General features: G+C 41.5%; 1 protein-coding gene across 1 annotated transcript in view; it reads right to left on the bottom strand.

Moving 5' to 3' along the window:
- LOC124266809 (diacylglycerol kinase delta-like) overlaps positions 1 to 25,392 on the bottom strand; it is a 171,532-nt gene that overhangs the window by 131,781 nt on the left and 14,359 nt on the right. Inside the window, 2 exon segments of the mRNA XM_046701614.1 lie at positions 9,190 to 9,252; positions 14,337 to 14,384. Coding sequence (XP_046557570.1) covers positions 9,190 to 9,252; positions 14,337 to 14,384 — 111 coding nt within the window.

Genomic DNA, 25,392 nt, shown 5'->3' with positions numbered 1-25,392 from the left:
ACATTTCTTACACACAACAGGGCAGTGAATTATAACTTTCCAAGAAGAGTGTGGGGGACACCAGAAATGGGCTTCACACATTTTACCCATGTGGGGAATCGAACCCGGTCCTTCGGCGTGACGAGCGAACGCTTTACCCACTAGGCTACCCCACCGCCCCACTTTCCAAGAAGAAGCAACATCATATATTAATAGATGTTAAACCTAGAGAACAAGATTCCATTAATACGTCTTTGATCACATCATAACAAAGTCCAAAAATTCGGCCACAATACCAATCCCTTACACCTGATTGTCACACGAAACCCAGAACTGAATTGGAAAGGTCAAATGTCAAATCCCAGCTCCAGCTTCCGTCATCAACCAACAGAGTCATTACCCCTCTCCGCCTAATTACGTTTTTTAATTTTTCTTTTCAAGGGCCCTTATTGATCCTCAGTATCAGGAAGCAACTAGTCGAGGGAGCAGGCAGCCTCCACATCTTCAAGACACTGTGTCAGTCATGACGGCCACTCCATCGTCCTGTCTCTGCCGCATCAGCGGGGGGACCATCGTTGCCCGTAACAAGAGGAAATTGGAAAGCCTGTGAATGCTGCTTCTCACAGAGCGCTGTGACGTCATGGAAACGGTGAGGACCAAGGCGCAGCACCACTAAACAGTAATTGTGACCCAAAGGTAGCTATTCCCTTATTAATGGAATTTCAAGTCATACAGCTCGATCAGGGGATTAGCGTTCCTCAAACGCACACCCTGACAACTCTTAAAGGTCAACTTCAACAAGCTTGTTTCCTTGACGATCTACCAGCTAGATATAACAATAGTAAACACTCTCGCACAGTGAATGTATTGGAATTAACTTCTGAGCTGGCATGTCTCGCTTCTTCATCTGATCATTTAAGAACAAGAACATATAAGAAATGTCAGCATTACGTAAATTTTACAAAAAGCTTCATTAACCTCAGGAGTGCTTCTGGCAAGAATTGACGTTATAACTTATTTATTTGATTGCAGCCATGTCTAATGACATTCGTAATACAAAAACACCTAAACAATCCACACTGAACAATCAGCTAATACAATATGCTGTTAGATAATGTTATGGAGAACTGCTGCTCACCAGGATCATCATGACAAGATCAAACTGGGAATACTTTTACATGAAAACACTAAGTGATCTTCTATCAACAGTTTCAGAAATATCAAACCTATTCTTTTATTCAGCAGTATTATCAAATATCAAAGAGTGCTGAGAATACGTCTGTGTCACAGCAACAGCAATCACTACATCAACAGCTACATCCACACGTCGCATTACCAGAACTACTCACAGGTCACATTACCAGAACTATCCACACGTCGCATTACCAGAACTATCCACAGGTTGCATTACCAGAACTATCCACAGGTCGCATTACCAGAACTACAGGTCACGTCATTACCAGAACTATCCACAGGTCACATTACCAGAACGCCGCATCCACAGGTCACCAGAACTACCAGAACTATCCACAGGTCGCATTATTACCAGAACTATCCACATTACCAGAACTATCCACAGGTCACATTACCAGAACTATCCACAGGTCGTGCATTACCAGAACTATCCACAGGGTCACACTATCCACCACCAGAACTATCCACAGGGTACCAGAATTACTATTACCAGAACTATCCACAGGTCACATTACCAGAACTATCCACAGGTACCAGAACTACATTACCAGAACTATCCACAGGTCACATTACCAGAACTATCCACACAGGTCAGAACATTACCATTACCAGAACTATCCACAGGTCACATTACCAGAACTATCCACAGGTCACATTACCAGAACTATCCACAGGTCACATTACCAGAACTATCCACAGGTCACATTACCAGAACTATCCACAGGTCACATTACCAGAACTATCCACAGGTCACATTACCAGAACTATCCACAGGTCACATTACCAGAACTATCCACAGGTCACATTACCACCAGAACTATCCACAGGTCACATTACCAGAACTATCCACAGAACTATCTATCCACAGGTCACATTACCAGAACTATCCACAGGTCACATTACCAGAACTATCCACAGGTCACATTACCAGAACTATCCACAGGTCACATTACCACCAGAACTATCCACAGGTCACATTACCACCAGAACTATCCACAGGTCACATTACCAGAACTATCCACAGGTCACATTACCAGAACTATCCACAGGTCACATTACCACCAGAACTATCCACAGGTCACATTACCACCAGAACTATCCACAGGTCACATTACCAGAACTATCCACAGGTCACATTACCAGAACTATCCACAGGTCACATTACCAGAACTATCCACAGGTCACATTACCAGAACTATCCACAGGTCACATTACCAGAACTATCCACAGGTCACATTACCAGAACTATCCACAGGTCACATTACCAGAACTATCCACAGGTCACATTACCAGAACTATCCACAGGTCACATTACCAGAACTATCCACAGGTCACATTACCAGAACTATCTACAGGTCACATTACCACCAGAACTATCTACAGGTCACATTACAGAACTATCTACAAGAACTATCTACAGGTCACATTACCAGAACTATCCACAGGTCACATTACCAGAACTATCCACAGGTCACATTACCAGAACTATCTACAGGTCACATTACCACCAGAAGTATCTACAGGTCACATTACCAGAACTATCCACAGGTCACATTACCACCAGAACTATCTACAGGTCCGAATGAAACATATCATATCACACTCAAATCACAGTTACTAAGAAATGGTTTTGTACCTAAAAAAAAGATGAAGAAAAAAAAGGAAAAAGAAAAGAAATGGTTCAAGTTTGTTCAAATGTTTTACAATGATAAATGGTAGTGAACATTAACAAAATTATCTGACTGCAAATTATTTTGGTAATCGTACATCATCAAAAGAGTTCTGTAAAGTTACACACATCTTCTTTGTGCCATTTCAGGGAATTCTTGTCAGTGAATCCAGTGAGTGATGAGGGAATATAGTTTTAACCTGTTTTTTTTGCAATATTCCAGCAATATCACGGCAGGGGACACCAGAGATGGGCTTCACACATTGTACCCATGTGGGGAATCAAACCTGGGTCTTTGGTGTGATGAGAAAACACTTTAACCACTAGGCTACCCCACAGCCTCAGTGAATCAAGTGAACGAATCACGCTGATCCATGTGACCTGTAGCAGTAGATTATAACGCTGCAACATGCTCACAACATGGCCAGCCTAACCATCAAAGTTAATACATGTGCAACAATACAATATGGGAATAGAGTCGTCATTCATGTCAGTGAACTAATCATGATCAGTGAGGTACAGTTTGTGACCTGCCCAATCATTCTGATCATTGATCATACTAACAACCACTGCTTTACCAGATCCAGATGTCATTACACTCACTCACTCATTACATACATTGTGATATACATGGTATATAGCCAACTATAAACACTCACTCACTCATTACATACATTGTGATATACATGGTATATAGCCAACTTTAAACACTCACTCACTCATTACATACATTGTGATATACATGGTATATAGCCATCTATAAACACTCACTCATTATATACATTGCGATATACATGGTATATAGCCAACTATAAACACTCACTCATTACATACATTGTGATATACATGGTATATAGCCAACTATAAACACTCACTCACTCATTACATACATTGTGATATACATGGTATATAGCCAACTATAAACACTCACTCACTCATTACATACATTGTGATATACATGGTATATAGCCAACTATAAACACTCACTCACTCATTACATACATTGTGATATACATGGTATATAGCCAACTATAAACACTCACTCACTCATTACATACATTGTGATATACATGGTATATAGCCAACTATAAACACTCACTCATTACATACATTGTGATATACATGGTATATAGCCAACTATAAACACTCACTCATTACATACATTGTGATATACATGGTATATAGCCAACTATAAACACTCACTCATTACATACATTGTGATATACATGGTATATAGCCAACTATAAACACTCACTCATTACATACATTGTGATATACATGGTATATAGCCAACTACTCACTCATTACATACATTGTGATATACATGGTATATAGCCAACTATCACTCACTCATTACATACATTGTGATATACATGGTATATAGCTCACACTATAATACAACTCACTCACTCATTACATACATTGTGATATACATGGTATATAGCCAACTATAAACACTCACTCACTCATTACATACATTGTGATATACATGGTATATAGCCAACTATAAACACTCACTCACTCATTACATACATTGTGATATACATGATATATATAGCCAACTATAAAAACTCACTCACTACATACTACATACATTGTGATATACATGGTATATAGCCAACTATAAACACTCACTCACTCATTACATACATTGTGATATACATGGTATATATAAACACTCACTCACTCATTACATACAACATGGTATATGGCCAACTATAACACTCACTCACTCATTACATACATTGTGATATACATGGTATATATGGCCAACTATAAACTCACTCTCTCACTCACTCATTACATACATTGTGATATACATGGTATATGGCCAACTATAAACACTCACTCACTCATTACATACATTGTGATATACATGGTATATGGCCAACTATAAACACTCACTCACTCATTACATACATTGTGATATACATGGTATATAGCCAACTATAAACACTCACTCACTCATTACATACATTGTGATATACATGGTATAGCTTCAGCCAACTATAAACACTCACTCACTCATTACATACATTGTGATATACATGGGCCAACTATAAACACTCACTCACTCATTACATATACATGGTATATACACTATACTCACTCACTCATTACATACATTGTGATATACATGGTATATAGCCAACTATAAAAACTCACTCATTACATACATTGTGATATACATGGTATATAGCCAACTATATTACATACATTGTGATATACATGATATACATATAGCCAACTATAAACACTCACTCACTCATTACATACATTGTGATATACATGGTATATAGCCAACTATAAACACTCACTCACTCATTACATACATTGTGATATACATGGTATATAGCCAACTATAAACACTCACTCACTCATTACATACATTGTGATATACATGGTATATGTCATATTGCCAACTATAAACACTCACTCATTACATACATTGTGATATACATGGTATATAGCCAACTATAACTCACTCACTCATTACATACATTGTGATATACATGGTATATAGCCAACTATAAACACTCACTCACTCATTACATACATTGTGATATACATGGTATATAGCCAACTATAAAACACTCACTCATTACATACATTTGTGATATACATACATATAGCCAACTATATACATGAACTCATTACATGCATTGTGATATACATGGTATATCAACTATAAACACTCACTCATTACATTCATTGTGATATACATGAAATATTGCCAACTATAAACATACACTCACTAATTACAGTACATTGTGATATACATGAAATATTGCCAACTATAAACACTCACTCACTCATTACATACATTGTGATATACATGGTATATATTGCCAACTATAAACAAACACTCACTCATTACATACATTGTGATATACATGAAATATTGCCAACTATAAACACTCACTCACTCACTCATTACATTCATTGTGATATACATGAAATATTGCCAACTATAAACATACACTCACTAATTACAGTACATTTTGATATACATGAAATATTGCCAACTATAAACACTCACTCACTCATTACATACATTGTGATATACATGGTATATGGCCAACTATAAACACTCACTCATTACATACATTGTGATATACGTGGTATATGCTCAACTCACTCACTCACTCATTACATTCACTGTGATATACATGAAATATTGCCAACTATAAACATACACTCACTAATTACAGTACATTGTGATATACATGGAACATTGCGAACTATAAACATTCACTCACTCACTCACCTACTATCACATGGCTTGGATATGACACTTTCACAAACCTACGTATGATATGATCTTTTAACACAGATAAGACATCAGGAGACATTCGCACATGATTGTGTTTTTGTTTTGATGCTTAATGCCACACTCAGTCACTATTCCTGTTTTGGGACAGAAAACAATCAGGCCTTATCAGACAATCTAGTGATGTTATTATGAGCTTTTGACCTCTGTCAGATCATAATCTGGGCAAATGTAGGATAGAAAACATGATCACAACATCCTAACCAGATTAAGGGACATAACTCTGTAAAGCAATCTGTAGTGTCAGGCCACTGGGTTATTCAAGCATGGTAGCATGTTCACTGTTTCTTTCAGAAAAATCAACTGCATGGTTTGAAGCAGTGATGAAATATGATGCTGTCTCAATCAGAATCTCTTAAAATTCACCTCAATCAAATTGTTTTCATTTAATAAATGGAATTTCTGACAGCTTGCAAAAAGTTTGAGCTCCACTAATACCAAATATTCACATGTTTCACCACTTCTGATATAGAAGACCCGTGAAGGTCCGGGTTAGAATATTGATCTCTTCAGTAACCCATGCTTGTCGTAAGAGGCGACTAACGGGATCGGGTGGTCAGGCTTGCTGACTTGGTTGACACATGTCATCGGTTCCCAATTGCGCAGATCGATGCTCATGCTGTTGATCACTTGATTGTCTTGTCCAGACTCGGTTATTTACAGACCGCCGCCATATAGCTGGAATATTGCTGAGTGTGGCATAAAACTAAACTCACTCACTCACTCTGATATAGATAATACACTCATCCTTTCGATGTGAGCATATCATAGGAGGACAGCTCAATATTCTTGTTTGAGTTGTCTCCCTTGGTTAAGGTTTTCAAGACTCTTTTAAGGGAATACATGATATCTTTGTATGAAGAATCAATATAACTCATTGTTATATGTTTGAAATAACATTCTGAGATCAAACAGTATAACTGCTCCATTAATCCACATGTCACCATAGTCACACCAAGAGATAATGCTTTCCAACAACTTGTCTTGATTCACACATACATCCCGAACAATGACAAAATTGATTTCGTTAAGATACACCAGATTTATTTTAAACACAAGAGTATGAATATCAGATGATACAGGTGAAAAGGGCACATATGACATGAATTCTACATCAGAATGTACGACAGCTTGTAATGTCACTGTGACCCTACACCCATCAGGCAATAATCACTGATAGGCACATGAGTGAACTAAGCTTATCTGTTCTTATACCACATTCAGCAGTAATGTGCTCTTATACCACATTCAACAGTAATACATTCTTATACCACATTCAAAAGTAATGCAATCTTATACCACATTCAACAGTAATGCATTCTTATACCCCATTTAACAGTAATGCGTTCTTATACCACATTCAACAGCAATGCATTCTTATACCACATTCAACAGTAATGCGTTCTTATACCACATTCAACAGTAATGCGTTAGTATACCACATTTAACAGTAATGCATTCTTAAACCACATCCAACAGTAATGCATTCTGATACCACATTTAACAGTAATATGTTTGTATACCACATTCAACAGCAATGCGTTTTATACCACATTTAACAGTCATGCACTCTTATACCACATTCAACAGTAATGCATTCTTATACCACATTTAACAGTAATGCGTTCTTATACCACATTCAACAGTAATGTGTTCTTACACCTTATTCAACAGCATTCAATCTGCACCAAAGAAGACCACATATACTTAAGATCAGGTCAGGCAAACAAGTACCTGATCCAAGCCCTGAATCACAGAGCCTGAATGTGGAATCACACCTAAGATTTACTGGCACTTCATGAACAGGTCAGGGTGAAACTGAGGTATCAGTTTTGTCCAGTAGGAGCTGTTTTGGTTGGTCATGTAACCAAAATTGAAGCAAACTCTATTTTCACAATATTCGTTTGAATGGTAACCTTGTTAGAAATGATCTTGTTAAAACATATGTTTTACTCTAATAAGATACTTTCATGTAGATCTAACAATCCCTTCATAGAAAGTCATATGAGCACATGAATGAGTATGGTTTTGAGCTGCTTTTAGCAATATCCCAGTAATATCATGGCAGGGGACACAAGAAATACGCTTTACACATTGTACCCATGTGGGGAATCGAACCTGGATCTTCGGCGTGACGAGTGAACACTTAAACCGCTAGGCTACACCACCACTCATGTGAGCACATAAAGCCTGATACCTGAACACCAAAACAAACAGAGGCAGTTTGGGTTCCTCAGCAAATAAGATGTTAACGCTGTAAAACAATTCAGCTTCATTTCTTTACCAACTTGATTCAGAATTTGTGGTTCAACTGCTACAAAACAAAACCCTACACAGAATACAAATAGTCATTCAATGGAACCACCCTTTGGGTAAAGATTGCATGAGGTGAGGTGAGGTGAAATTGGGTTTTATGTCGTGCTTGACAATATTTCGCTCATATGACGACGTGCATGTGTGTGTATGTGTATGTATGTGTATGTGCGGCTGCTTGTACTAGCCCAGACTTAAGCTGGTTTTATAGTGCTAGCCTACTGAGATACCATGCCGCAGTAAAGCATGAATGCCCCACTCAGACACATTATACTGACTCCGAGCCGACCAGTCCTTGTTGTACCCATTAATGCCGAGCACCAGGCAGGGGCCAACAAGTACCATATTTTAACGTCTTTTGGTATGATGCGGTCGGGGATCGAACCTGCAACCTTCCGTTCTCCGGGCGGACGCTCTAACCACTACACCACGGAGGCGGTCAAAGATTGCATGATGTTACATGGTATATACAATAGCAATTTTTGTAAAAGCCTTTATAATTTACATTCAGAACTGATCTCATAAGTTTGTTTCCAGTCATTCTGGAATCATTATATGATGCTCAGAATTTTAATTCATTTGTACAAAGAATACAAAAGCCTGGATGTTGATTGGTTAGACAGTTCATTCTATAGATCTTGGAAGGCATTGCATTAATGTAAAAGATCTGACTTCCGTAATATTGTTGTCGGAAAACACTAACCTTGGTATCCTTTGCATAGAAGAGTCTCCTGCCCTGCAGTTTGAAATACCGTCGCTTCCAGCGCTGCATGGAGAAATTAAAACAGTAATCTAAAGTCAAACATGTTTTCTGAGAGTAGTTGGTTGATTTGTTGTTTTACGCCGCACTCAGCAATATTCCAGCTATATGGCAGCGGTCTGTAAATAATCAAGTCTGGAACCCACAATCCAGTGATCAACAGCATGAGCATCGATCTACACAATTGGGATACGATGACATGTGTCAGCCAAGACAGCGAGCCTGACCACCCGATCCCGTTAGTCACCTCTTACGACAAGCATGGGTTGCTGAAAGACCAATTCTAACCTGGATCGTCACGGGTTGAGAGTAAACAAATTCAAAACCAGACAATAAAAATAGTTCCTGAAATTCCTTCCCCAAATATATTCAAAAATATCCCACTAAAAAAATTCCATGATATATACTTTCTCCCCGTGAGTACTATTAGACTCTCTCAAAATTATATATTTTAATCTTTCTTGATAATTCCATTGTTTTATGTTGGTCGTTTTGCACCCTTTACAATTTATAGTTTTCTCGTACCTACACCTCGTCACTTTTATAACGTAAGAGAATGTTTTTTTCTAAAAATTGACCGGAAGGCGAGGTTTCCGGATATCTGGGGTCCGGGTATCCGAGGTCTCACTGTATATGTACCCCAGTGAAAACTTTTAGGTCCTAAATTACATCTTTTTAATCTTTCTTAACAATTCCATTGTTTTATGTTGGTCGTTTTGACACTATCAAGTACCCCTTTACATCAATTTATAGTTCTCTCGTACCTCTATTTATACATCTGCGCATAAAATAAGCACCACCCTGTATATTTAAAAATTAATTGCCAAAACGAAAACATCATTGAAATGACCATGTATTTTAATTAGGATAATTGCCTACATTTAAAACAGGTGTTTTTCTGTCCTAAAACAAGTTACCTTATTTTGAAAAGTGAAAGTAATAATTGATTGTTGTGTGGCCTATAAATTCGTTATTTATTGTGAATGGATGAAAGTTTGTAAACTAAGATTTAGGAAAAGTTACAAACTAAAAAAAAAGGAAAATTTTAATATGCAGTAAAAGTTGCTTTACAAACAAAACAAACAGATTTTAGCTGTAATTATCAGTATCCGGCAAGGAGAAGTGTTTATTCATTACAATAAACTCAAAATCATAAAAAAATTATTCCACAATCTTATTAATGTGGCCTTTGTCAATTAGCAATCTGAATTGTTGGAAAAAGGTCTGAATCTTTTACATTCAGGTTCTTCCTGATTATGCATAATTAAAGCTTACTTGATGTGTAAATGTCATCTTGGTTATAACAGAATTGTTATTTTTAGTCAAAACTTAATTTAATTGTGTAGTTTGAGCAGGAGAGGAATAGTTATTTTGGGTAAATATTCAGTCCCATCACATTTTCATCAACATATTCTTTCATAAAGAATAGAAAAGGTTATGGTATTTGTAAAACTGTCAGTGGATAAAGCTTCTTTAACTACAGGTTGATTAAATTGATGGCTATACCCTAACTTTTCTGTAGCATCACATCTTGTTTTCAAAATAGGGTGGAGCTTAATTAATGCACAGGTGTATATATATACTGAACATCATTGAAAACGCACCACCTGTAAATTTTGAAATATGGTAATATGATTGTTTTGAGAATGAAAATGAAGTTAATAACACAAAAGACAATAAATAATGCTGTACAGTAAAGAACGGATTGCCCGAACACATCATGGAACACATCACATGACAACAACAAAATTCATGCACAACACACACGAAAAGCACAAATTGCATGCGTAAAACATGTTGATTAGGGGTATAAATGACCGTCAGCACAAAAAACGTTCTCATTTTAGCTGTACCTCCGCAAGTAAAGTATATTTTGCAATGCCAAGATTGTCACCAGAGGAACGAGAATGGGCATTGGGCATGTTGCAGGTTGGCACATCAAGCAGGATTATTGCCACATGATTTGGTTGCCATCATTCCACCATCATAAGACTTGCCAACAGGTACCAACAAACAGGAACCACCAGGGACCACCAACGTCCTGCATACCACCCCTCGCCAAGATCGAGACATTGTTCGGCACCATATTTGGGATCGTATGTTGCCAGCTGCCAGAACCGCCAACGGTGTCCAAGGCCGACGTGGTTTGATCAGTGCTTCCATCGTTCGACGCCGTCTCCGTGCAGCAGGATTACGGTGTCAACTCCCTTATGTTGGACCCATCCTGACTGATAGACATCGCTGTGAACGCCGACGATGGGCTCGACAGCATCGTTTGTGGTTGTTACGATGTTGGCATGGTGTTCTGTTCTCCGACGAGTCACGTTTTCACTTGCGAAATGCTGACGGGCGTCTACTGGTATGGCGTCAACAGGGAGAACGTTACCATCAGGACTGTGTTGTGCGAACAGATGAAGCAAACAGAGGAAGCATTATGGTGTGGGGAGAGATCAGTTATCATCACAAAAACGCTCTGATAGTTTGTCGTGGCAGAGTGAATGCCCTTACTACCGTGACACCATTCTTCAGAACGTCGTTCCCTTCTTTAACCAACATCAAGATCTGCACACATTCCACCAGGACAATGCTAGAGCGACACACTGCACGTGTTGCAACACAGTTTCTGGCAAACAACAACATTCCTCTACTTCCATGGCCTGCATTGTCACCAGATTTGTCTCCCATTGAACACTTGCGGGATTACATCGGCCAATGCCTCTCACGTCGCCCACAGATCAACAACCTTGGGGAACTTGAGAATGCCTTGCAACAAGAGTGGAATGCATTGCCTCAAAACATTATTCAGATACTAATCAGAGGAGACATTGTACAGCTTGTGTTGCTGCTAACAGTGGTCATACACGTTACTGACTTTCCAATTTGACTCCATCTTTCTTTCATGGTCAGCTGAATTAAAACTTCACTTTTTTGCTGGATGTATTCTTGTTTCTTTTCTTTACCAATCATTGGACTACAAAAGTACGTAAAATTTACACCGATTGCTCATTTATGCTCTTGGAAATCCAAACTAATACAGGCAGTGCATTTTCGATGATGTTTAGTATATTTACCCCAGTGAAAACTATTAGGTCCTAAATTACATCTTTTTAATCTTTCTTAATATTTCCATTGTTTTATGTTGGTCGTTTTTGTAAACACTCATGAAAAAAGTCATATTGTTTGAGGAACCTAGATGTGGAGTAGAAGTGTGTCAATAAATCCTTCCCTATCACCAAAGCTCAGCCCATGAACACCAAGGGCAAGCTAACTGCAAGAATTGTCTCCCTTAGACCATGGACCTTGCCTAGCACCACTCTGTGTCTCCAGTCTCTATGCACACGTCCTCTTAGCCACTATCTGTGTCTCCAGTCTCTATGCACACGTCCTCTTGGCCACTATCTGTGTCTCCAGTCTCTATGCACACGTCCTCTTGGCCACTATCTGTGTCTCCAGTCTCTATGCACACGTCCTCTTGGCCACTATCTGTGTCTCCAGTCTCTATGCACACGTCCTCTTGGCCACTATCTGTGTCTCCAGTCTCTATGCACAGTCTCTATGCTGCGTCCTCTTGGCCACTATCTGTGTCTCCAGTCTCTATGCACACGTCCTCTTGGCCACTATCTGTGTCTCCAGTCTCTATGCACACGTCCTCTTGGCCACTATCTGTGTCTCCAGTCTCTATGCACACGTCCTCTTGGCCACTATCTGTGTCTCCAGTCTCTATGCACACGTCCTCTTGGCCACTATCTATCTCCAGTGTCTATCCAGTCCTCTCTATCTGTGCAGTCTCTATCCTCTTGGCCACTATCTGTGTCTCCAGTCTCTATGCACCGTCCTCTTGGCCACTATCTGTGTCTCCAGTCTCTATGCACACGTCCTCTTGGCCACTATCTGTGTCTCCAGTCTCTATATGCACAGTCTCTATGCACCGTCCTCTTGGCCACTATCTGTGTCTCCAGTCTCTATGCACACGTCCTCTTGGCCACTATCTGTGTCTCCAGTCTCTATGCACACGTCCTCTTGGCCACTATCTGTGTCTGCCAGTCTCTATGCACACGTCCTCTTGGCCACTATCTGTGTCTCCAGTCTCTATGCACCGTCCTCTTGGCCACTATCTGTGTCTCCAGTCTCTATGCACACGTCCTCTTGGCACACACTATCTGTGTCTCCAGTCTCCTGCGTCCTCTTCTTGTCTCTATGCACACGTCCCTTGGCCACTATCTGTGTCTCCAGTCTCTATGCACATCGCGTCCTCTTGGCCACTATCTGTGTCTCCAGTCTCTATGCACACGTCCTCTTGGCCACTATCTGTGTCTCCAGTCTCTATGCACACTTGGCCCTCTTGGCCAGTCTCTATCTGTGTCTGTGTCCAGTCTCTATGCACCGTCCTCTTGGCCACTATCTGTGTCTCCAGTCTCTATGCACACGTCCTCTTGGCCACTATCTGTGTCTCCAGTCTCTATGCACACGTCCTCTTGGCCACTATCTGTGTCTCCAGTCTCTATGCACACGTCCTCTTGGCCACTATCTGTGTCTCCAGTCTCTATGCACACGTCCTCTTGGCCACTATCTCTCCATAATCAGCATATCAAGGAAGTCCACAATGCTAGTATTTAACAGGATCAAAACCATTGACATTTTTCGGAAACATTCAATTGGTGTCAATAATGCATTAACTGTTTCATTTACATTCCTGGCACTATCATCATAGTCATTTCTTAGTTCTCTTGTACCTGCACACAAAGAATATCACTTTGTGTTTCCCCCATTTTCTTCATTACATTGATAAACATACACCACACACAGAGTCCATTAAACATTTATGTTTCATATGAATTAACTCCATTAACAGTTTGTACAAAATGCCATGATAAATGTTTTAAAAACTAACCTATGAAAATTTAATAATTGAATATACAGTGGCTTAACCTCAATATGTTCATTAATAATTTTATCTCGGTGAAAGAGAGTCAAGCACCATTCACAACTCACGCTTAATTTAAACACTATAAAGATATACTTTTCTCATCACAACGTCTGTATGTACGTTCCATCCCAATCACTGCAAGGTGATGCACGTTGATACGTACCTGGAAGGAGCTGGTCTGTTTCATCAGGTAGCCCTCTTTGGTGCAGGTCTGCAAACAGAGAGAGAAACAGTTACCGTGGGAACAACCCATCTTCTATGATCAGGGGCATAATACCTCCATCTGCATTCAGATATATACCCTGGAAACAGTCATACCGCATTCTGACTGACCTTAATCACATATGCTGTATCTGGGTACAGGTATAGTGGTACAGTCAGGGTACAGGTGTAGTGGTGGTACAGTCAGGGTACAGGTGTAGTGGTACAGTCAGGGTACAGGTGTAGTGGTACAGTCAGTACAGGTGTAGTGGTACAGTCAGGGTACAGGTGTAGTGGTACAGTCAGGGTACAGGTGTAGTGGTGGTACAGTCAGGGTACAGGTGTAGTGGTACAGTCAGGGTACAGGTGTAGTGGTGGTACAGTCAGGGTACAGGTGTAGTGGTACAGTCAGGGTACAGGTGTAGTGGTGGTACAGTCAGGGTACAGGTGTAGTGGTACAGTCAGGGTACAGGTGTAGTGGTACAGTCAGGGTACAGGTGTAGTGGTGGTACAGTCAGGGTACAGGTGTAGTGGTGGTACAGTCAGGGTACAGGTGTAGTGGTACAGTCAGGGTACAGGTGTAGTGGTACAGTCAGGGTACAGGTGTAGTGGTACAGTCAGGGTACAGGTGTAGTGGTACAGTCAGGGTACAGGTGTAGTGGGTACAGTCAGGGTACAGTGTAGTAGTGGTACAGTCAGGGTACAAGTGGAGTGGTACAGGGTACAGTCAGGGTACAGGTGTAGTGGTGGTACAGTCAGGGTACAGGTGTAGTGGTACAGTCAGGGTACAGGTGTACAAGTGGAATGGTACAGTCAGGGTACAGGTGTAGTGGTACAGTCAGTACAGGTGTAGTGGTAGTACAGTCAGTACAGGTGTAGTGGTGGTACAGTCAGGGGTACAGGTGTAGTGGTACAGTCAGGGTACAGGTGTAGTGGTACAGTCAGGGTACAGGTGTAGTGGTACAGTCAGGGGTACAGGTGTAGTGGGTACAGTCAGGGTACAGGTGTACAGGTGGTGGTGGTACAGTCAGGGTACAGGTGTAGTGGTGGTACAGTCAGGGTACAGGTGTAGTGGTACAGTCAGGGTACAGGTGGGTGGTGGTACAGTCAGGGTACAGGTGTAGTGGTACAGTCAGGGTACAGGTGTAGTGGTACAGTCAGGGTACAGGTGTAGTGGTGGTACAGTCAGGGTACAGGTGTAGTGGTGGTACAGTCAGGTACAGTCAGGGTACAGGTGTAGTGGGTACAGTCAGGGTACAGGTGTAGTGGTACAGTCAGGGTACAGTCAGGGGTACAGGTGTAGTGGTACAGTCAGGGTACAGGTGTAGTGGTACAGTCAGGGTACAGGTGTAGTGGTACAGTCAGGGTACAGGTGTAGTGGTACAGTCAGGGTACAGGTGTAGTGGTACAGTCAGGGTACAGGTGTAGTGGTACAGTCAGGGTACAGGTGTAGTGGTACAGTCAGGGTACAGGTGTAGTGGTACAGTCAGGGTACAGGTGTAGTGGTGGTACAGTCAGGGTACAGGTGTAGTGGTACAGTCAGGGTACAGGTGTAGTGGTGGTACAGTCAGGGTACAGGTGTAGTGGTGTACAGTCAGGGTACAGGTGTAGTGGTACAGTCAGGGTACAGGTGTAGTGGTACAGTCAGGGTACAGGTGTAGTGGTACAGTCAGGGTACAGGTGTAGTGGTACAGTCAGGGTACAGTGTAGTGGTACAGTCAGGGTACAGGTGTAGTGGTACAGTCAGGGTACAGGTGTAGTGGTACAGTCAGGGTACAGGTGTAGTGGTACAGTCAGTACAGGTGTAGTGGTAGTACAGTCAGGGTACAGGTGTAGTGGTACAGTCAGGGTACAGGTGTAGTGGTACACAGTCAGGGTACAAGTGGAATGGTACAGTCAGGGTACAGATGTAGTGGTACAGACAGGGTACAGGTGTAGTGGTACAGTCAGGGTACAAGTGGAATGGTACAGTCAGGGTACAGGTGTAGTGGTGGTACAGTCAGGGTACAGGTGTAGTGGTACAGTCAGGGTACAGGTGTAGTGGTGGTACAGGTGTAGTGGTACAGATCAGGTACATGTGTAGCGGTAGTTGTACAGTCGGTACAGGTGCAGTGGTGGTGGTACAGTCAGGGTACAGGTGTAGTGGTACAGACAAGGTACAGGTGTAGTGGTGCTGGTACAGACAGGGTACAGGTGTAGTGGTACAGTCAGGATACAGGTACAGGTGTAGTTGCAGTACAGTCAGGATACAGGCATGGTGGTACAGTCCGAGTGCAGGTACATCCTTGGCTCCCTGGCTACAAGGCTCTAATAATTAGTGTTATCTTGAGTCAACCTTAGACGAGCCTGATTGCCTCATTCATCTCCCTTGTGCTTCCTGCTAGATGACAACATTGTCTCACTGTTTACTGCATAGTCCCATGGTTATATTTGTCTCATGGTGTTGGATTGCCAAACAATGACACAGGTCGGATCTTAAAAATACAATAATGATGCACAGTTTGGGAGTGTAGCAGGGATTGAATGGGGGTGGTTTGAGGGTTGAATCAGGGTTGAATGGGGGCGGTTTAAGGGTTGAATCAGGGTTGAATGGGGGCGGTTTAAGGGTTGACCTAGGATTCAATGGGGGTTGAATCGGGGTTGAATGGGGGCGGTTTGAGGTTGAATCATGGTTGAATGGGGACGGTATGATGGTTGAATGGAGGCGGTTTGAGGGTTGAATCTGGGTTGAATGGAGGCGGTTTGGGGGTTGAATGGGGGCAGAATAGTGGGTGATGTGGGAAAGAGTGGAATGGCAATGTAGGAGTGATGAACTTAATTGATTGCACCAAGGCTGTGCGTATGGAATAGGTATGGAGTGACTGGGATGTGTACAGTATCGACTGGATAGGAGGAACTCAGTTGGGTGAGGGTTTAATTAAATGTGACTTAGGAGGTGATGTGGAGCTGACTTTGGGCCTTAATGGTGTGTGTATGAGAGGTGTGGAAAGAGAGTGGAAATGGAGTGGAAAGAGGGTGGAACTGGAGTGAACTAGAAGTGGAATGGGTGTTTTGGGGCTGTATTGTAGGAAAAGATGTGATGAAATATTTCTCTGCGAGGACTTGACGTGGAGTTTACAGCTAGACTGGTTGGATTGGATTGACGCATACCATAACCTAAAAAAATATTCTAACATAAAAAAATGCCCTGCTTAAACACAAGGACAAAGAAGCACACCTACCCTATATGCATACAAGACTACAACAGTATCAGAATCTATCAATCCCATGACCAGCACCCATTAAGTGACGCCATGATACCTACCAAACCTCGACACAGGATTATGTTCATAATCACCGTCAAACATTCAGGACAAACTAGCGGCCCTGTTTCAGAAGTCCTCCTATGACTAACACACCTTATCATTCAATGTGAGCCTACGTGATCCCTAATCTCAAGCCTGAACAAAACTTACAGTGACGACCATCTACCTGATCACATTTCCCCCCTGACAGATCTAGCCATCCAATAAAGCCCTCATTAATGAGGTGTCAGATAATCAGCTCTATGTTAATGCACTTCAACATCAGAGTCAATATATAAGGTCTGTCAACCACACAAACCATACTTACAAATCCCAGCAAATCCATTAGTCAGTATTTGTACATAACACCGGTTGATATAATCTAGTTTCATTATAACAACGCGACTGGTATACCTATCCTCCTTCAAGTTTCCAAAAATATATTGCGCGTCGCAAATCATGAATAATCACACAAGATTAATGTGTGTCTTATAAATAAGTAATCATGATTATATAGTTAACCTATTATAAGTTCAGCGTTTTTGTCAACCTCCTCATTATAAAGAGAACTGAAGGGTGACAGTTCTCCTGGAAGTGAAGGTAAGCCATGAATGAAGATTTGACAGTTTCACAACCGACAAAAATACTTGATGGCATTATCCGAGAGTTTCCACGAGTGCTTCCTAGTTGCACCAAATACTTCTGAGTTGTTTAGTTAATGACACAGCAACCTTATAATTCTTAACAATAAAGCTGTCACTCTTTTTCATATTTTCAGGTTATTAATGAATTAAAAATCAATTGTTTCTCAAACTGTAAACTATAGTGATCGAAGATATGAGAAAAACAAACATTTATTCTGACACACTGCTCGTCACCATATTTCGTGGACATCTGGACAGAGGTCAGTCAAGGTTACTACTACTACTACTACTACTACTACTACTGCTGCTGCTGCTGCTGCTGCTGAACTAAAACTTCTACTACTACCACCACTACCACTACTGCACATGAAATCATCAAGATATCATTCATTCCTGTTCCTATGGTTTTGAACTTTTCATCACATTACAGATGAACACACCCTGATATTTCCAACACAATTTGATGATTCAGCCATGTCCAGGAGATGTCAGCTTCAAATTCATGTGATTAGTCACAAGCTAACGTGGAAACCAGCCATTACTTCTCCTGTGACAACAAACAGGACAGGCACTTGGCTAAAAGCCACCATCACTTTTTTCCCCTGTTTCCCCAAAATGATGAGACATGAGGATACTATGGCCTTTTTTATCATAATATCATATTGAAGTGATTGGTTGGTGGGATGGATGGTGGAGTGGGTGGTTGGGTTGGCTGGTTTTGGAGTGAGTGAGTGAGTGAGTGAGTGAGTGAGTGAGTGAGTGAGTGAGTGAGTGAGTGAGTGAGTGAGTGAGTGAGTGAGTGAGTGAGTGAGTGAGTGAGTGAGTGAGTGAGTGAGTGAGTGAGTGAGTGAGTGAGTATATGGTTTTACGCTGCTTTCAACAATATTCCAGCAATATCACGACGGGAGACACCAGAAATGGGCTTCACACATTGAATGGATGGATGGATGGATGGACGGATGGAAGGATTTATGTCGGCCTGGGCTGGGCTGGGCTGGGCTGGGCTGGGCTGGGCTGGGTGAGGTGAAATGGGGCTAACATCATACTTAAGAATATTTCGCTCATATGACGATGTGCATGATGTGTATGCGTGTGTATGTGTGTCTGCTTGTCCTAGCCCAGACTTAAGCTGGTTGAGTGAGGAGTGAGTGAGTGAGTGAGTGAGTGAGTGAGTGATGATGGTATATTTTACGCTGCTTTCAACAATATTCCAGCAATATCATGGCGGAGACACCAGAAATGGGCTTCACACATTGAAGGGATGGATGGATGGACGGACGGAAGGATTAATGTTGGCCTGGGGGCTGGGCTGGGCTGGGCACGGGGCAGGGCAGCTCATATGGCGCATGTGCATGCGTGTGTATGTGTGTCTGCTTGTCCTAGCCCAGACTTAAGCTAGCTCACTGAGATACTGTGCTGCAGTGAAGCATAAATACCCCACTCAGACACATTATACTGACTCCTTGCCGACCAGTATTTGTTGTACCCATTAATGCAGAGCGCCAGGCAGGGACCAACAAGTACCATATTTTAATGTCTTTTGGTATGACGCGGACAGGGATCCAACTCGGCTCTTTGGGCAGACGCTCTAACCACTACACCACGGAGGCGGTCTGGGTGGGGTTGGGTTGTTTGTCGGACAATATGTGATATCATATAAAGTGGTTGGTTGGTAATTCATTGGCGATTGGTGTAGGTTGGGTTGGGTTGAGTTGGGTGACTCAAATACTTTGAACAGCATTTCAGTCAGATAATGGTAAGACAGCTTGAGGTAGTAATTTCAGACATTTTATACTTTACTGAAACCTACAAGCACAGGTACAGTGCTGACAATATATCATACATATGGGCAAACCCACTACCCCAGCTTCCTGGTGTGCCCAAGGTAGGCAACTCTGTAAAGCAAACTGTAGTGCCTTACATGATCTTTACAATTTATGAACTCATGGAATGCAAAAGATAACAATATTATTTTTTATTTTATTTATTTTTTAACTTTTTTTTTCCCCAATATGTTTATTCATTTCAGTGGAGCATATACAGAAGCATATAAGTACGGTTTGATGAAGTCTCAGTGTCGGCATAGGAGGCAGTGTAGACTACCATGACATATATAGCAAGTAGTGCATACTACACTTATATGTGAAGGTATATTCAGGCTACATATGTTTTATGGTAAACGCAATATAATGGATTATCAATGTTGGCATAGCAAACATTTTAGTCTAGCATAAGCAATGCAGTAGGTAGTGCATAATACACTTATAAGAGAAAGTATTGTCTAAGGATATTAATTCAGTTCCTTGAGCCATTACTTTCTGTGGTGAATATGGTAGAATGAAATCAAGATATCAATATTGATAGAGATATACTTTTCCCATTCCAAGCCTGCATTATGTGTATAATTTCACCGACACCATTGTCATGTTGTTTTCAGGGAAAGGCTGACAACCAAGGCTTTAATGTACTGTTTTTGTTGCAGTCAATATTCCAGTCATAATGATTCAGCCAGTAAATATTCCAGTCAGGGAGACAAGCAGGTGGTTGATATCAGGAGCTACATCCAATGTTTGGAATGATCAACCGAGCCTGCTCATCCAATCAAATGTCTTGCATTCTACTACAAGAAGAGGTACGCGAGGACCTTGTGTAACCTCCACAATGTTCCTTCCTAAGCAGATACCACTTACAAAATAAAACCACTTCATCAATGTTTCCAATCAATAAATGGGTACCTGTCAGAAAACCCATCCTCAGTTATGAGTGAGTGAGTGAGTTTAGTTCAAATGCACTTTTCCAGCAATATCACAGCAGAATAAACCAGAAATGGGCTTCACACATTTTACCCTTGTGGGGAATCGAACACGGGGCTTTCGGCGTGACAAGCAAACGCTGTAACCACTAGGCTACCCCACCTCCCCTCCTCAGTTATGAAGGTAATATACCTTTACTCCATCACCATAAATACCATGGACTAAGTATGGTTTGAATAAAAATGCTTAAAAGAGACATCCACCAAATCACACTTACAAGCAAGAGAGATTCTCTGCTGAGACAACAGAGACAAATTAAACTGCAGTGGTGAAAGGGTCCAGGATAAATATCGCAATGAAAATTGGAGACAAAACACTAAGGGTGGGTATTGCAGAGAATTTTCATATTGCAATATATTGCTATGCGAAAGCATGTATTGCGATATGTATTGCAATATATTGTGTGAAGTATTTTTACACAAAAAACTACTTATAATCGAGGTAATGCTTGATTTATAGAGCAAATACACAGCAAAATCACTATGCTTGATTAAGCTTTAATTACAACTTTTATTCATGTTTAAAAATAAAAATGTGCATAATATTTGGCACAAATGTAACAAGGAAATATCCGAAGATTTCCGAGTTTTACGAAGTTTTCCGAATGCAAGTCAAAATACCGGTTTTCGATCAGCGTATCGCAATACGTATCGTTTTCATGTCTGAACCGGTAAATACCGGTAAACCGGTTATATTGCGCAGCCCTTAAAAACACCCTGGATCAAACATTACGAACAAAAACAGCAATAAACTTTACAACACTCAGGAAAACCAAATTGCATATTCTGTCCCTGAATGTAGACGAAGCAGCTTTAACAATTTATCAATCATTACAACCAAAACATGTTATGGTATCCCAGCATCCCATGCAAACAGGAAGTACACAGAGAACTGTTGACTTAGAGCTGGCATCATGCCAACTGTCATTTTTTCCCCATAGCATTCATGGATTGAAGTCGAAATCATTACATAAAAAACATGCCGCTGTGGTGCGCTTGTCTCAAGGAACGGTTTTCACATTCAGCATCCGGAGTCCTCTCAAAACAGAGGATTTCCATATTTCCATTTGAAATGTATCCAAAATTCGGTCAATGTAGTCAAACAGTAATGGGCTGTGGGGACGTTTCAGGTCAATATCAGCCCGCGTGATCAAATGCATGGAAACTAGTTTAAACAGAAATGTTTGAATTATTACACAAGGGACTTAATGGCTCATCATCCTCGGCTTGTTGAAGTGACGGTGTCTGGTAAAGGGTGGCTTTATGTTGTTGTATTGGTCCAAAGGTAGAATATCTGCATCAAGCTCAGCAAATATGGGCTACACGTCCGAGTTTGATTCCCATTATTTTTATGCTATATTTTTTAGTTATGTTTGGTTATGTTGGATAATTACTGGGGTGTAGGCATGAGGTAAGGTGAGGTGATATTAGGTTTAACGTCGAATATCTGGTTTTGTAGTGCTAGCCCACTGAGATACCATGCCGCAGTGAAGCATGAATACCCCACTCAGACACATTATACTGACTCCGAGCCGACCAGTCCTTGTTGTACCCATTAATACCGAGCGCCAGCCAGGGACCAACAAGTACCATATTTTAACGTCTTTTGGTATGATGCGGTCAGGGATTGATCCCGCAACCGTCCGTTCTCCGGGCAGACGCTCTAACCACTACACCACGGAGGCAGTCTGTAGGCATGAGGAAGGGGACGGGTGTTGAATCCAACACACGTATAGTTTCACAATATGACCCTGTATTCATTCTCTGTTCATCCTGTGCTCGGTCTTGTTGGCCCTTGTTGCTAAAATGGATGTTTTAGTATTTCCTGATTTGACATAACTTCTCATTGTTCTGTTTTGGAGACATAAAGAACCATAATTGTTGCCTTGATTAAGACAAATACAGACATTCTGAATTCAACCCTTTGCTGTTGTATTAAGCAGATTGTATAAAATAAACAAAATTACCATAATATTTGTCATGACTACCAAAAAACAATATTTTTCTCACTATTTTTTTCTTAAATTTAACATTTGTATGCAATGTTTTATATTTAGGGACATGCATGGTTTCATTATAGTTTTGTTGAAATATGTTTTATTTTATTTAACAGCAAACATCCAGCTCACGAAGAGATCCAATAGCATCTTCTTCTTCATTGTCACTCCCACAACTATACCCTGGTATTTGGCACCAGATTGCAGCTAATCAATAATGAAGACTACTTAATTAGTCCAGTAATTCACGCACACGAGAGGCATCTGCGATGCCGTTTCTTCATGCATCAGTGCAAATCTGGATTCTTGCATAATGCATTGTTCAAACCTCTCCCTAACGCAACAACCTCAACCTTCTGTCATCAAACATTAACCAGAAGAAACAATCACCCTGTTCAGCAACATGCCATTCTGTTGTATGGAAGATCCTACACAGGTCATCGACCAGCCATTCTGTTGTATGGAAGATCCTACACAGGTCATCGACCAGCCATTCTGTTGTATGGGAGATCCTACACAGGTCATCAACCAGCCATTCTGTTGTATGGAAGATCCTACACAGGTCATCGACCAGCCATTCTGTTGTATGGGAGATCCTACACAGGTCATCGACCAGCCATGCTGTTGTATGGAAGATCCCACACAGGTCATCAACCAGCCATTCTGTTGTATGGAAGATCCTACACAGGTCATCGACCAGCCATTCTGTTGTATGGGAGATCCTACACAGGTCATCGACCAGCCATTCTGTTGTATGGGAGATACAGGTCATCGACCAGCCATTCTGTTGTATGGGAGATCCTACACAGGTCATCGACCAGCCATTCTGTTGTATGTAAGATCCTACACAGGTCATCGACCAGCCATTCTGTTGTATGGGAGATACAGGTCATCGACCAGCCATTCTGTTGTATGGGAGATACAGGTCATCGACCAGCCATTCTGTTGTATGGGAGATCCTACACAGGTCATCGACCAGCCATTCTGTTGTATGTAAGATCCTACACAGGTCATCGACCAGCCATTCTGTTGTATGGGAGATACAGGTCATCGACCAGCCATTCTGTTGTATGGGAGATACAGGTCATCGACCAGCCATTCTGTTGTATGGGAGATACAGGTCATCGACCAGCCATTCTGTTGTATGGAAGATCCTACACAGGTCATCGACCAGCCATTCTGTTGTATGGAAGATCCTACACAGGTCATCGACCAGCCATTCTGTTGTATGGAAGATACAGGTCATCGACCAGCCATTCTGTTGTATGGAAGATCCTACACAGGTCATCAACCAGCCATTCTGTTGTATGGAAGATACAGGTCATCGACCAGCCATTCTGTTGTATGGAAGATCCTACACAGGTCATCGACCAGCCATTCTGTTGTATGGAAGATCCTACACAGGTCATCGACCAGCCATTATGTTGTATGGAAGATCCTACACAGGTCATCGACCAGCCATTATGTTGTATGGAAGATCCTACACAGGTCATCAACCAGCCATTCTGTTGTATGGAAGATCCTACACAGGTCATCGACCAGCCATTATGTTGTATGTAAGATCCTACACAGGTCATCAACCAGCCATTCTGTTGTATGGAAGATCCTGGCCACAGGTCATCGACCAGCCATTCTGTTGTATGTAAGATCCTACACAGGTCATCGACCAGCCATTCTGTTGTATGGGAGATCCTACACAGGTCATCAACCAGCCATTCTGTTGTATGGAAGATCCTACACAGGTCATCGACCAGCCATTCTGTTGTATGGAAGATACAGGTCATCGACCAGCCATTCTGTTGTATGGAAGATCCTACACAGGTCATCGACCAGCCATTCTGTTGTATGGAAGATCCTACACAGGTCATCAACCAGCCATTCTGTTGTATGGAAGATACACAGGTCATCGACCAGCCATTCTGTTGTATGGAAGATCCTACACAGGTCATCGACCAGCCATTCTGTTGTATGGAAGATACAGGTCATCGACCAGCCATTCTGTTGTATGGGAGATCCTACACAGGATCGACCAGCCACTGTTGTAGGTCATCGACCAGCCATTATGTTGTATGAAGAGATCTGTTGTATACACAGGTCATCAACCAGCCATTCTGTTGTATGGGAGATACAGGTCATCGACCAGCCATTCTGTTGTATGGAAGATCCTACACAGGTCATCAACCAGCCATTCTGTTGTATGGGAGATCCTACACAGGTCATCGACCAGCCATTCTGTTGTATGGAAGATCCTACACAGGTCATCGACCAGCCATTCTGTTGT

The sequence above is a fragment of the Haliotis rubra genome, unplaced genomic scaffold, assembly GCF_003918875.1.
Source record: "Haliotis rubra isolate DU_JTF1 unplaced genomic scaffold, ASM391887v1 Scf128, whole genome shotgun sequence".
Classification (NCBI taxonomy): domain Eukaryota; kingdom Metazoa; phylum Mollusca; class Gastropoda; order Lepetellida; family Haliotidae; genus Haliotis; species Haliotis rubra.
This window is presented reverse-complemented; position numbering and strand designations above follow the sequence as displayed.